Source organism: Anomaloglossus baeobatrachus, chromosome 3, assembly GCF_048569485.1.
Source record: "Anomaloglossus baeobatrachus isolate aAnoBae1 chromosome 3, aAnoBae1.hap1, whole genome shotgun sequence".
In the NCBI taxonomy this organism is placed as follows: domain Eukaryota; kingdom Metazoa; phylum Chordata; class Amphibia; order Anura; family Aromobatidae; genus Anomaloglossus; species Anomaloglossus baeobatrachus.
In genome coordinates, this window is record NC_134355.1 from 460517811 (window position 1) to 460533181 (window position 15371).

Sequence of the window (15371 nt, forward strand, 5' to 3'; positions counted from 1 at the left end):
TTACCATAAGATCTACATGCTTTGTAGAATAACTTCCATTTAAACATCTTTTTATAGATCACATTTTCCCCTTCTCCCTACATTACTCATTCACCCGTTCTGTTTCTTTTATATCTTGCTTCAGCAGCTGCCCTATTTCCAAATCTTTGTGAGAACACTTCCCGTTTTGTGGTCTTCCGGTTCAGCGTCTGGACCTTGGGTGGAATCAAACAGCCCTCCGCACAGAGGTCACTGTGACAACACAGAACTTCACATCTTTTTAGGCAATTCTCATTTATAATTTGACCTCTTCGCCTCAAAACTACACCGAAGAGGAAACTTGACTCATCATACTCGGCCAAGTTCACCCTTGTGTTTTCACGTTCCTCTTGTCCCATTTGAAATGGATGAAACAACATAGACCATTACTGATGCAAACAGAAGATTGATTATTATGGGGTATGTCAAAAGCGGACAGGCACCTCCTAACAAAATAAAGCAAGTGTGAATGGGTGCAAGCTGCTGTGACTGCACAATATACAAACAAAAGACCACAGCAACGTGTGTAGGCACTAAGATGTATGCAAACATTGACTATAGGAAATCGGACTTCATTACTGCTATATAGAATTTACTTATAAAATTAAAAGGTCCTTATCAGTATATTCTGTATATCAGTAACGCAGTCCAAATTTTATATAATATTTTCTTTTGTTTCGGTTCTTTTTTGTGTCCCTTTTTAAAAAAAGTTTAGCATGATGCAATTTTTCTACCATTCTAAAATCCAACCCAGACAGACCCCAGAGCTATCAATAGGGTCCCTTTGCTTCCCTTTGGATCAATCTTATAATGGATCAGATTTCAACAATTCCATAACAAAAAAAAAAAAAGTCTTAAGTGTAACATTGGTTTACACATTTAAATAATTGAATACCAGTAAGAATAATGTGTAAATATGAGGGGGGAGGAAAAAAAAAAAATAAATAAATTGTGCCAAGAGGACATACTTTGGCATACGCTTAACCCATTAGGCCATAGATGTGTAATTAATATGTTTTTTATTTTTATTTACAACTTTTAGAATATGAAATTAGCATAGGAAAGAACAAGGTGTGAAAGGAGCTTTGGGGCAACAAAGTGCAGTGTAATAAGTTCTAGAAGGTGCAGGTCTGAACTTGGCAGCACAAATCTCTGACACTTCTTTCTTGAACTTATACCTGGGCTGATCATAAGGCCTAAGACACACGGTATGAAAATCGGTGCAAGTGCAATGAGATAAAACATCACATTCCACTCGCAGACCATTCTCACATCACAGACCAATATTAGCCTATGTGTCAACACCCATGAGCGATTATTTTCTCAGCCCTAATCGGACCGAGAAAACAATTGTAGCATGGTGCGACTGTAATGCGATCCTGGTTTCTCTTGCACCCATTCAAGTCAATGGGGCGAGAGAAAAAAAAAAAAAAAAAATCGCACTGCACTCGCAGTACACCGGTGTTCCGCGAGTGCTGGGCGAGAATGTCAATAGCCAGCTACTGAGGAGAGAGGGAGATAAATTCCTCCCGCCCCTCCTCAGCACCGGACCGCCCCCCGCAGCTGAGGTCCGATCGTACGATCGAACCTCAGTCGCAGTGACACTCTCCTCCCGCTGTGCTGCCAGCATGAGCAGAGAGTGTCATGCGAGGATCGCATTAGTCCCCCCGTGTGGCCCTGGCAACTGCCAACCACATAAATGTAGCCAAGTTTTATTAACATAAAGCTCAACAAAAAAAGGAAAGTTTCTAACATACTAAACCTCACATTTTCCAGATTTGCCCTTTTTGTCAGTGAATGGAAATATTCCTATTTATATCAAGAGGCTAAAGGCATGCGCTGCTAACAAAGTGCCAGTTTATCAGACTTTGTGCACTTGCGAGAGGCAGCAAGTTACATTGAATCATATAAGAGTAGCAAAAGACATACTGCCTAAAATATTTGTGGGACTTACCTCAACAAGAATTGACACAATGGCATTACCAACAATAATGAAAAGCATTACAATCCGCCATTGAAATGGAACACAGACCAACTACAAGAATAAAGTGGAAATGTTAGAATTTACCTGAACAAGGCAATTAACATAGGCACAAATAATAGATGATTAACATGCATCTTACCTCAAAAAAGTCGTCGATAGATTCAATTGGATACAGCATGAAGAATAGGATTAAGGCATAAAGAGCCAATACAGAGATTACGAACAGATCTATGGAAAGACACAAGACCAGACATAAGAGTTTATTCTGGATTACAATAATTATTCTAAAGAAGAACCTATCTTGAAAGTTGAAGTGAACTTGACAGTGGTTACATGCTGCCCAAACCACGGGCTGTATGATTTCAGAGAGGTATGTATGACAAACACTGTGGCATTTAAGACAATAAAATACTTTAAAAGTTGCAAAGGGAGACTAGTTTGACAGGCAGGTCCCCGGCGGATTCTCCACACCCACTCCCCTTGAGTGATGGTGTCTCCCTGCGTGCCAGTATAGGGAGAAACCTGTCAGTCATTTGCAGTGGGTGGTCCTCCTGTCTGACTAGTCTCTTGTGTGGCGTGGTCCTTGGCAGCTTTTAAAGTACATATTTCTCTGTAATCTCAAAGCATTTCAGAGTCTGACATACCTGGCTGAAATAGTGTAGCCAGTATCAGATACAAGCTGCCCAGATAGCAGGTTGGCTATAACAATTAAGCTGGATTTATATCATATCTATGTCCCCGATCAATACTCTGCCAGGGGCATCAGAATCGATTGGCCACAGCTGGACAAAATCTATATATATAATTGCCTTATTCTGTCTGTCTGTCTGTCTGTCTGTCTGTCATGCTCCAAAATTGTGTCCTTACGGTGACACAAAGCTGATTGGCCACTGGGCTCGCCATGGCCCCGCCCCCCCACACGGATTGGCCTCTCGCCCCGGCTCTCTGCAGGCCCCGCCCCCCTCACGCAATGCACGCTCGCTCTTGCCCAACTGACACGTAGCTCCGACTCCCAGGTGAGTACACACACACACACACATCAGATCACACTCACTCTCACACACACCTCACACATCACATCCACACACTCACAACATCCTGGGATATGGCTTGCTTCTACACCGGCTCCGTCACGATCCCAGCAGCGCCAGACATAACCTTGCGATGCTGGGATCTTCACGGAGCCCATGAACGCTGTTAACCATTATACACATCGGGTAACTAAGGTCCCTTGGTTACCCGATGTGTATCATAGTTAACAGTGTACACCGGCTCAAACTCACTCTCACACACACCTCACACACACATCACATCGCATCCACACACTCACAGCATCCGGCGATATCGCTTGCTTCTCGGCCTCGATACTGTGCTGTTGTGACCTTCCAGGACCTGTCGGAGGATCACATGGCCAGAAGCATGTGGTATCTCCGGATGTTGTGAGTATGAGCGCGTATATGCAATATCGTCAATGTGTGTGTGCGTGAGTGTATGCGATCGGGTGTGTGTGGGTGTGTGTGAGTGTATGCGATCGGGTGTGTGTGAGTGTATGCGATCGGGTGTGTGTGTGTGTGTGAGTGTATGCGATCGGGTGTGTGTGTGTGTGTGAGTGTATGCGATCGGGTGTGTGTGTGTGTGTGAGTGTGAGTGTATGCGATCAGGTGTGTGTGTGTGTGTGTGAGTGTATGCGATCGGGTGTGTGTGTGTGTGTGAGTGTATGCGATCGGGTGTGTGTGTGTGTGTGTGTGTGAGTGTATGCGATCGGGTGTGAGTGTCGGCAGAGGAGCATGGCGTGCTGGAGGAGGCTGGGAGGAGAGAGGCTGATGCTGGGGACAGAGAGGCTGATGCTGGGGACAGAGAGGCTGATGCTGGGGACAGAGAGGCTGATGCTGGGGACAGAGAGGCTGATGCTGGGGACAGAGAGGCTGATGCTGGGGACAGAGAGGCTGATGCTGGGGACAGAGAGGCTGATGCTGGGGACAGAGAGGCTGATGCTGGGGACAGAGAGGCTGATGCTGGGGACAGAGAGGCTGATGCTGGGGACAGAGAGGCTGATGCTGGGGACAGAGAGGCTGATGCTGGGGACAGAGAGGCTGATGCTGGGGACAGAGAGGCTGATGCTGGGGACAGAGAGGCTGATGCTGGGAGGAGAGAGGCTGATGCTGGGAGGAGAGAGGCTGATGCTGGGAGGAGAGAGGCTGATGCTGGGAGGAGAGATGCTGATGCTGGGAGGAGAGAGGCTGATGCTGGGAGGAGAGAGGCTGATGCTGGGAGGAGAGAGGCTGATGCTGGGAGGAGAGAGGCTGATGCTGGGAGGAAGAGAGGCTGATGCTGGGAGGAAGAGAGGCTGATGCTGGGAGGAAGAGAGGCTGATGCTGGGAGGAAGAGAGGCTGATGCTGCGGGTAGAGAGGCTGATGCTGGCGCAGCATGGCGGATGGAGCACGTTTGGGAGTGCGCAGCATGGCGGATGGAGCACGTTTGGGAGTGCGCAGCATGGCGGATGGAGCACGTTTGGGAGTGCGCAGCATGGCGGATGGAGCACGTTTGGGAGTGCGCAGCATGGCGGATGGAGCACGTTTGGGAGTGCGCAGCATGGCGGATGGAGCACGTTTGGGAGTGCGCAGCATGGCGGATGGAGCACGTTTGGGAGTGCGCAGCATGGCGGATGGAGCACGATGGGGAGTGCGCAGCATGGCGGATGGAGCATGATGGGGAGTGCGGAGTATGGCGGATGGAGCATGTTTGGGAGTGCGCAGCATGGCGGATGGACCACGTTTGGGAGTGCGCAGCATGGCGGATGGAGCACGTTTGGGAGTGCGCAGCATGGGAGATGGAGCACGATGGGGGGTGCGCAGCATAGGGGATGGAGCACGATGGGGAGTGCGCTGCATGGGGGATGGAGCACGATTGGGAGTGCGGAGTATGACGGATGGAGCACGTTTGGGAGTGCGCAGCATGGCGGATGGAGCACGTTTGGGAGTGCGCAGCATGGCGGATGGAGCACGTTTGGGAGTGCGCAGCATGGCGGATGGAGCACGTTTGGGAGTGCGCAGCATGGCGGATGGAGCACGTTTGGGAGTGCGCAGCATGGGAGATGGAGCACGATGGGGAGTGCGCAGCATGGGAGATGGAGCACGTTTGGGAGTGCGCAGCATGGGGGATGGAGCACGATGGGGAGTGCGCAGCATGGCAGAAGGAGCATGTTTGGGAGTGCGCAGCATGGGGGATGCAGCACGATGGGGAGTGCGGAGTATGGCGGATGGAGCACGTTTGGGAGTGCGCAGCATGGCGGATGGACCACGTTTGGGAGTGCGCAGCATGGCGGATGGAGCACGTTTGGGAGTGCGCAGCATGGGAGATGGAGCACGATGGGGGGTGCGCAGCATAGGGGATAGAGCACGATGGGGAGTGCGCTGCATGGGGGATGGAGCACGATGGGGAGTGCGGAGTATGGCGGATGGAGCACGTTTGGGAGTGCGCAGCATGGTGGATGGAGAACGTTTGGGAGTGCGCAGCATGGCGGATGGAGCACGTTTGGGAGTGCGCAGCATGGGAGATGGAGCACGATGGGGAGTGCGCAGCGTGGTGGATGGAGCACGTTTGGGAGTGCGCAGCGTGGCGGATGGAGCACGTTTGGGAGTGCGCAGCATGGAGGATGGAGCACGTTTGGGAGTGAGCAGCATGGCTGATGGAGCACGTTTGGGAGTGCGCAGGATGGGAGATGTAGCACGATGGGGGGTGCGCAGCATAGGGGATGGAGCATGATGGGGAGTGCACACCTCCCCCCAACACACACACACGCGCGCGCGCACGCACACTGCACATCACACCACACACACACACTGGGAACCACAAACAACTGCCCTACACAGACACCCACACACAGACAACGCTGCACACACAAATATACGCACATACCGCACAACACACACATTGCACAAAACATACCTCCCCCAAAACACACCACACACACAAACCGCGCAACACACACACACACAACGCTACAGACACACAGAGCTCCACAAACAACGCAACACACAAACAACACCCCTCTCACCCCCCGCCACACCCAGACAACACCCAGAACATGTACAGCGCCCTACACAAACACTTGGTAACTACACACAACAACATCTATCTATATTATATATATATATATATATATATATATATATATATATATATATATATATATATATATATATATATATAACAAAAATCATACATGAACTACACAATACGTAAATTCTAGAATACCCGATGCGTAGAATCGGGCCACCTTCTAGTACTGTCATAATGGTCTCACTGAAGTCAAACTGAATGCAAGGCTTCAGATTTTCTGTTTAACCTCCCTGAAGTCAATGGCTGCATCAGGGGCCACTCTGAATCCACTAAAAATGGCTCTCCTAACAAAGTTATGAATGGGAACACAGACTTATTGTGAACCCAGCTCGCTAAAGACAATTTCCCCCACACTGAGAATTGTTGCTGAATTGAATTAAATTGAGAAAATGAAGAGCATATGAATATATAATGAAATAAAGGGGCACATTTGCTCATTATAAATGCTGATATTTTAGACCAGTATTCTCTAACAAGCCTATCGCCACCTTCAGATACTACTGTCACAATCGGCAGTAATGAAGTCTCTATCATAAAGGACTGCCTATTGGAGATGAGCGAACGGGTGAAAGTTCAGTTCGGCGGGTGCAGCAGAACCTTATCTCCACGGGTTTGGACTTGACCTGAACCCAATATGGAAGTCACTGATCGGCAGTTCGAGCCTCTGCCCACAGCCAGCCAGCAATAAGCAGAATACTTCTGGGGGAGGGTGGCTGGGTTTTTAAATTTTTGGGGGTACACACTAAATCCGATAATGCTGTTGTTATCCCCAGTGTGAGCCGCTCAAACACTGTAAGCGGCTTGCACTGGGCTGAGTTCTGAGTGTACCCAAGCACAGCGATACTCGAGCTATTGGTCAGCATATGTTCGGCTAAAAACCGAACTCCGAACCACGGATTCACTCATCTCTACTACCTATAAATCACTGAAATTTGGATTCTTTCCCTAAGTGTCCCCCCCCTCTTAGATATGGCAGAGCTTCAAGAGCGCATAGCTACCGACATCCACTCCTATTATTTATACAAAGCTGGTTCAACTAATATGGCTGCCCATAACAAGGCAGCTACAACAAATTCTTACCACATGACATTCCAGTTACAACCATTGTCTAGTTTTAGTCATAAGAATAAAACTATTTCATCTTTCAGTAATAAGGTTAGAACATAAACATCGCAGTATAACAAACTGAGAAGACGTACAATTTCTGTAGCTGGGTTGGCGGAAAGGTTTTCCTTTTGAGAACACAACTGCCACAATGAGGTATTGGAAACTGGACACATAGAAGAGAGTGGTGTTTTCATAGTTCCTGATGTTGTGCTCGTCATGTTCAGTGTCATTTTCATGGTGACCATCCATGGAGATATTACATGCACTGGAATGAAGAGGGGGACAATACAACTAAGTAAAATCGTAAAACCATAACCTCTGGATGTTCACTTTCAGACGTCACTCACTTGCTGCTAGGGCTCCAGACCTCGTACCAGGGCTCCCGTTTTGCCAAAAGGAAAGCCATGGTCTGGAATGCCAGGCAAATAATGATTTGAGAGAGGACAGAGAAGAGAAGGGCTGCGGAGATGAGGCCAGATGGAGGTCTTTGTGCAACCAACTCTTTCCAGGCTGGGTTTAAACTCACTGGAACAGAAAGAGAAGATGTCTTAGTCTTTGGCACACACTTTGCATACCATCTAGATCACAAGATTTAAGGGTTCTTCTTCTAAATACATGTCCACCAGATTCTAGAAATATGTATTATTTAGAGCAACTAACGCAATGTCAGTGTAATACATGTTTCAAATGAAAATTAGTTTGTTACTAATAAATGAGAATTATGGCCATTAATACAGTTATGCTGTTCTGACACAATCATGAGAACAGAGGATACATGACACATGGAATATATTCTGACAGTAAGTTCTCACAAAGAAAAGAGAAAAAGGGGTAAAGTTCAATGGAAAACATACATTGTCTTAATTTTAAGAGAAAACCACATTTTTAATTTCTTTAAGCCACATGTGTAACAGATGGAATAACTCCCGCTCGATAATGTCTTCCCAGTAGGGGCTCTACTCCACAACATTTAGTTTTTGGCTAAAATCTATGAATCCTACTACATGAATATCTATAGCTATCTACTTGAATGTGAGAAATTGGGAGATGGAACACAGCTGACTCCATATTATTACTGCCTTACAGGAAAAATCCGGGGCAGATTTATCAGCCTTACATTGGCGATAATGCACGGCAGCCTTCAACCAGCCATAAGTAGATACTTTGGATGGATCTGAACAAACAGCTGATGGGAAAAGCAGATGCTTCACCTTTCGGACCATAAATGTGATAGACATCATTACTTCTCAGGATTTTTCTTACCTCAACTGTTTGTTTGAACAGCCTTGCTCATATTTGAAAGGGATATCTCCATTTACCACAGGATAGGCTATAAATGTAAAGCAACGCCACTCAAATAACTAGAGAGTGGGGCCCTGCCGTACAGTGTTCAGTGGAGAAGCAGTTAAAATTCCTATACAAATTAATGTATTGACCTGCTCTGACTTCCTCTCCACCAACAGCAGCACTGCTCGGGGTCTTAGTCTTGAGAGATGAAGGTCATATTGGTGGCATCCTAATCCAATATGTATTTATAGACCTATTACGCTACATGTTTTATCAATGGTGCAAACTAATTCTACAATTAAATAATATTGCAAAAAATAAAAACAACATTTAAAAAAAAAAAAAAGAAACTTACTTGTAAACACTACTACCAAGATTATTGCCAGGTCTATGAAGAGAAACTGGAAATCGCCTAGGTTGCTGAGAATCTAAAAATCAAAGAAGATTTGGAAATAGTCAGTAATGTCATCATTATTATACTAAGCAGCCATTTAAGAGGACAATAAAGACATTAAAGGAGGAACTTCTATAATGCAATCACTAAACAGAGAAGCTGATCTTAATATACAAGATCATAACCTAGAAATGATTAATATCAGTAATCCGAAGTAATCTTGCCTCACAGCAGAATTTTCTTCAGGTTTTCCAAACTACAAATCCTTCAGTAAACATAGGGGTTAATTTTCTGGTTTATTAGATTTTAGGCAGATGAATGGCTGAAGATATGCTGCTTTAGCCAGTTAGTTGTCTTACACCTCCACACAGAACAATGAGTTAGATGGGGAACATGGTTGAATAGTAAATGGTAGATAATAAAGATTTCTTTAAATATTAAATGTTTCAATTATAAAATGGGAAAAAGTAAAATCAAAAGTGGATGACGCGCGCACTTGAAAGCATCCATCAGACAATGTCTGCAGCTAGATGGTTGAGGACCACACAGACTGCCACCGCAGGACACGGGATGTGCAACTTTAAAAAGAGAATTTTGTTTACTTACCGTAAATTCTTTTTCTTATAGTTCCGTATTGGGAGACCCAGACCATGGGTGTTTAGCTTCTGCCTCCGTAGGACACACAAAGTACTACACTTAAAAGTGTAGCTCCTCCCTCTGAGCTTATACACCCCCTGGTGAGCCAGACCCAGCCAGTTTAGTGCAAAAGCTGAAGGAGAATAGCCACCCACAAGTAGAACAGAGCAAGAGCCGGAACAACCAGAGACTCTGTCCACGACAACAGCCGGTGAGAACACGCGGAACAAGAAAATTGCCAACAGGCAACAGGGAGGGTGCTGGGTCTCCCAATACGGAACTATAAGAAAAAGAATTTACGGTAAGTAAACAAAATTCTCTTTTTCTTTATCGTTCCTTTGCGAGACCCAGACCATGGGACGTTCCAAAGCAGTCCCTGGGTGGGAAATAAACAGAAAAAAACTAAGAAGTAGGCAGAACCTAACTTCACAAATGGGCGACAGCCGCCTGAAGGATGCGTCTGCCCAAGCTCGCATCTGCCGAAGCATGAGCATGCACTTGGTAGTGCTTCGAAAAGGTATGCAGGCTAGTCCAAGTGGCAGCCTGACAGACTTGTTGAGCCGTAGCCTGGTGCCTAAAAGCCCAAGAGGCACCGACAGCTCTGGTCGAATGTGCCTTGATCCCCGGCGGGGGAGGCACCCGAGTACTCTGGTAGGCGTCCAAAATGGTCGATCTAATCCAACGGGCTAAGGTCGGCTTAGAAGCAGAGAGGCCCTTGCGCCGACCTGTGGTTAGCACAAAAAGAGAAGACGTGCACCGCCTAAGTGCAGCGGTGCGAGACACATAGATCCGGAGAGCACGCACCAGATCCAGAGTATGCAGCGCCTTTTCAAAGCGATGAACAGGAGCCGGACAAAAGGAAGGTAGGGTAATGTCCTGGTTAAGGTGGAAAGGAGAGACCACCTTAGGAAGAAAGTCCGGAGTCGGACGGAGAACCACCTTGTCTTGATGAAAAACCAAAAAAGGTGACTCCGAAGAGAGCGCAGCCAAATCAGAGACTCTCCTGAGGGAAGTTATGGCCACCAGAAAGGCCACTTTCTGTGAAAGACGATACAAGGAAACTTCCCTAAGAGGCTCAAAGGGGGGGTTTCTGCAAAACCGTGAGAACCAAATTAAGGTCCCAATGATCCAAGGGCCGCCGGGTAAGGCGGAATGATGTGAGACGCGCCCTGCATGAAGGTGCGGACCTGAGCCAGCCGAGCGAGACGCCGCTGGAACAGAACAGACAGAGCTGAGACTTGTCCCTTGAGAGAGTTGAGGGACAGACCTAGCTGCAGACCGGACTGTAGAAAAGACAGAAGGGTCGGCAAGGAGAAAGGCCAAGGAGGATGGTCGGTAGAGCGACACCAGGATAGGAAAATTCTCCAAGTCCTGTGATAGATCTTAGCGGAGGAAGACTTACGGGTCCGAGTCATAGTGGAGATGACTTCAGGAGGAATACCAGAAGCCGTCAAAATCCAGGACTCAAGAGCCACGCCGTCAATTTGAGAGCCGCAGAATTCAGGCGGAAAAACGGACCTTGCGAGAGTAGGTCTGGACGGTCCGGGAGATGCAGGCATCTCTACGGACAGATGGAGCAGGTCTTGATACCAAGCTCGCCTGGGCCAGTCCGGTGCAATGAGGATGACTCGACGGCCCTCCATTCTGATCTTGCGTAGGACTCTGGGCAAGAGAGCTAGAGGGGGAAACACGTAGGACAGACGAAACTGGGACCAGTCTTGAACCAGAGCGTCCGCGGCGAATGCCTGAGGATCGTGGGAGCAAACAGGAACTTTGTTGTTGTGACGGGATGCCATTAGGTCCACGTCCGGAGTGCCCCATTTGCGGCAGATTGACTGAAACACTGCCCGGTGCAGGGACCACTCGCCACCGTCCACGGTTTGACGGCTGAGATAATCTGCCTCCCAGTTTTCCACGCCTGGGATGTGGACTGCGGATATAGTGGACTTGGAGTCCTCCACCCATTGAAGGATGCGTTGTACCTCCAACATTGCCAGGCGGCTGCGTGTCCCGCCTTGGTGATTGATGTAGGCAACCGCTGTCGCGTTGTCTGACTGGACTCGAATGTGCCTGCCCGCCAACAGGTGGTGAAAAGCTAGAAGAGCTAGAAGCACGGCTCTGGTTTCCAGCACATTGATTGAAAGGGCTGACTCGGACGGAGTCCAAGTGCCCTGCGCTCTGTGGTGGAGACATACCGCTCCCCAGCCGGATAGACTGGCATCCGTGGTGAGGATCACCCAGGACGGGGCCAGGAAGGAGCGCCCCTGGGACAGAGAGAGGGGCCGAAGCCACCACTGAAGAGAGCTCCTGGTCTGTGGCGACAGAGCCACTAGCTTGTGTAAGGAGGAAGGCCGCTTGTCCCAACAGCGGAGAATGTCCAGCTGCAGGGGGCGCAGATGGAACTGGGCAAAGGGGACAGCTTCCATTGACGCCACCATTTGACCCAGCACCTGCATCAGACGCCTGAGGGTATAACGGCGGGGCCTCAGCAGAGAGCGCACTGCCAGTTGGAGGGAGTGCTGTTTGATTAAGGGCAACTTCAGAAGTGCCGGCAAAGTCTCGAACTGCATCCCTAGGTACGTGAGAATCTGGGTCGGAGTCAGAGTGGATTTGGGAAGATTGACTAGCCACCCGAATTGGGCTAGAGTGGCGAGAGTGAGCGAGACACTCCGCTGACAGTCTGCGCTGGATGAAGCCTTGACTAGAAGGTCATCCAGGTAAGGAATCACTGCCAACCCCTGTAGGTGCAGAACCGCAATCACAGCAGCCATGACCTTGGTGAATACCCGAGGGGCTGTGGCCAACCCGAAGGGGAGAGCCACAAATTGGAAATTATCTTCTCCGATTGCAAAAGGTAACCAACGCTGGTGTGAAACTGCAATTGGCACATGCAGATAGGCATCTCTGATGTCGATGGACGCCAGGAAATCTCCTTGGGTCATTGAGGCAATGACTGATAGCAGAGACTCCATGCGAAAGTGCCGCACCTGAACATGCTTGTTGAGAAGCTTGAGATCCAGGATGGGCCGGAAAGTACCGTCCTTTTTGGGGACTAGGAAGAGATTTGAGTAGAAACCTCTGAACCGTTAGTGAGTGAGTTAGTGGACGAGGCCGAGGGCTTAGAGGACGACCAGTTGGAGGAACGAAAGGAGCGAAACCTCGACTGATTCCTACACTGGGCAGGTTTCCTGGTTTGGTTTGTGGCATGGAAGTACTCTTCCCGCCAGTAGCTTCCTTAATAATTTCATCCAGCTGTTCTCCGAACAGCCGGGACCCAGCAAAAGGGAGCCCAGCAAGGTACTTCTTAGAAGAAGCATCTGCCTTCCACTCTCGAAGCCACAAGATCCTGCGGATAGCGAGGGAATTAGCCGAAGCCACCGCAGTGCGGTGAGAAGCCTCCAGCATGGCAGACATGGCATAGGATGAAAAAGCTGAAGCTTGGAAAGTCAAGGCAACCATTTCGGGCATAGATTCCTTTGTGAGGGAATGCATCTCCTCTAGAGAAGCAGATATGGCTTTGAGAGCCCACACTGCTGCAAAAGTAGGGGAAAACGAGGCCCCCGCCGCTTCATATACGGATTTGGCCAGAAGGTCAATCTGGCGGTCAGTGGAATTTTTAAGGGAGGTGCCATCAGCCACCGACACAACGGTCCGGGCTGAGAGCCTAGACACCGGGGGGTCTACCTTTGGGGACTGAGCCCACTCCTTGACCACCTCAGGTGGAAAGGGAAAACGGTCATCAGAACCACGCTTTGGGAAGCCTTTGTCAGGACAGGCCCTGGGCTTGGACACAGCGGCCTGAAAACTGGAGTGGTTAAAGAACACACTCTTTGCCCTCTTAAGCGAGGTAAACTGGTGCTTTTCTGCCAGAGAGGGTTGCTCCTCTAATACTGGCGGATTAAGATCCAGAACAGAATTAATGGAAGCAATCAAGTCACTAAGATGTGAGTCACTTTCGGACAGATCAATGGGGTACATGGAGTTAGCCTCCGAGCCCCCTGTAAAGGCATCCTCCTCATCCTGCGAGTCCGCTCTTGAATCAGAGCCGCGGGAGGAGGAGGGAGAGGGAACCCTACGTCTCTTCTTAGGAGGACGGGGTCTGGGACCTGATGATGAATCCTCTGTGAGCTCCGGTCCTGAGAGAGCCCTAGCAGCAGAGGCACCCTGTGAGGGGGGCTGATGCATATTCAACAAAGTCCTGGACAGAGGTCCCATGGACTCCGCAAAAGACTGGGAGATAGACCTAGAAAAGGATTCTACCCAAGCCGGGGGCTCAGCCACAGGAGCAGGAGCAGCCTGAGAGACCACTGGGGGAGAGACTCCAGGCTGTGGCACCGCCAAGGTAGAGCAGGCATCACAATGTGGATAGGTGCTCGGTTCAGGCAGCAGGAGCTTACATGCAGCGCATACAGAGTAAAGCTTTGGAGCCTTGCTCCTCGTGTGAGACATGCTGCTGGAGTGGGGGCTCTGCCAGAGAATGAACCCCAGAGAGTATATACAGAGGTCCACAACCAGAGCCGGTTGTGGCTTACCAGACCGCTGTGCTGTGCAGAGCGGTGTTGTGTGCCTTCCAGATCCCGAAGCCCAGACCCCCAAACACAGCACCTCAGCAGGGATGCAGAACGCAGACCAACGCTAAGAGAACTCTGAGAAAATGGCCGCCGGAGCGAAGAGAGGGGGCGGGACTTGCATGAAGAGCGGGATCTGGAGAGCCATAGAGACCTACAGGGGAGGAGACACGCACAGCAGTGGGGAGTGTCCCTCCCCTGTGCAGAACGGCCGCCGGGAGGAGCCGCGCTGTCCCTCTGCATGAGTGACATGCGAGGGGCAGTGAAACGAAACTAGGCCTCCGGCGAAGCCGGGGCCTAAATTTGAGCGGCGAGGCCGATGCGCAGGCACCATCGGCGCGGTTCTCGGGCGACAGCTAGAGAACCCGCCGGAAATGTCAGTAAATACAGTAAGCACACTCTCCTCAAACAATAAAGCACAGGGACCCCCAAATATAAACGTCTCAGGTACTTAGCTGCTGAGACGCAGGGCCAGGTCCCTGGGGATGAGTGCTCTGGTCCAGCAGGGTCCTGAAGGGCTGCGGATGGAGACCGGTCTCCTGCCAGGCATGGAGACCGTGCTGGCTCCCACTTCAAGCTAGAGCCCAGGAGGGATGGTGAAGGAGCACGGCATGTAAGGCTCCAGCCTAGGAAATCAACCTTACAACACCGCCGACACAGTGGGGTGAGAAGGGACATGCCGGGGGTCCAGACGTGGACCCACAGTTCTTCAAACTCATTCCAAAAGGAAAAAATCATATGAGAATGCATTTGTGGATGTATGCCTCCTGAACACAAAGCGATAAACTGGCTGGGTCTGGCTCACCAGGGGGTGTATAAGCTCAGCGGGAGGAGCTACACTTTTAAGTGTAGTACTTTGTGTGTCCTCCGGAGGCAGAAGCTAAACACCCATGGTCTGGGTCTCCCAAAGGAACGATAATGAAAAAAGTGTCACTAAACCTCTGTTTTTATCCAACTTTGGAGCAATCATTATGTAATTATGAGCTAAATTCTGCATTAAACTATGTATCAGGCACATTACAGGACTTCATATGTCAGGAGCACGTTATCCTGCAGTGATGTTCTAAAACATCACTGCAGTGCAAGCAGCTTGTAGGAGATTGTGCAGCTGTGGGGGCAGGGAGCTGACAGACACAGCCAGACTTCCTCCATCTCTTGCGGTCAGGTGATGCTCAGTGTTTGGGTCTCATAGGACCCTGCAGCTCCTGTTCCCTCCAGTCAGCTCTGCTATGCAAGCAGGAGGCGGTAAGTGGC

At 49.3% G+C, this 15371-nt stretch overlaps 1 protein-coding gene across 2 annotated transcripts in view; it reads right to left on the minus strand.

The window, feature by feature from the left end:
• The window catches only part of ATP13A3 (ATPase 13A3), a 268385-nt gene that overhangs the window by 15956 nt on the left and 237058 nt on the right, over positions 1–15371 (minus strand). For both annotated transcript variants that reach the window (XM_075340514.1, XM_075340513.1), the window contains exons 27-31: positions 8875–8947; positions 7580–7757; positions 7325–7497; positions 2142–2230; positions 1973–2053 (exon numbers count right to left, since the gene is read on the minus strand). In XM_075340514.1, coding sequence (XP_075196629.1) covers positions 1973–2053; positions 2142–2230; positions 7325–7497; positions 7580–7757; positions 8875–8947 — 594 coding nt within the window. The remainder of the gene's footprint in view (positions 1–1972; positions 2054–2141; positions 2231–7324; positions 7498–7579; positions 7758–8874; positions 8948–15371) is intronic.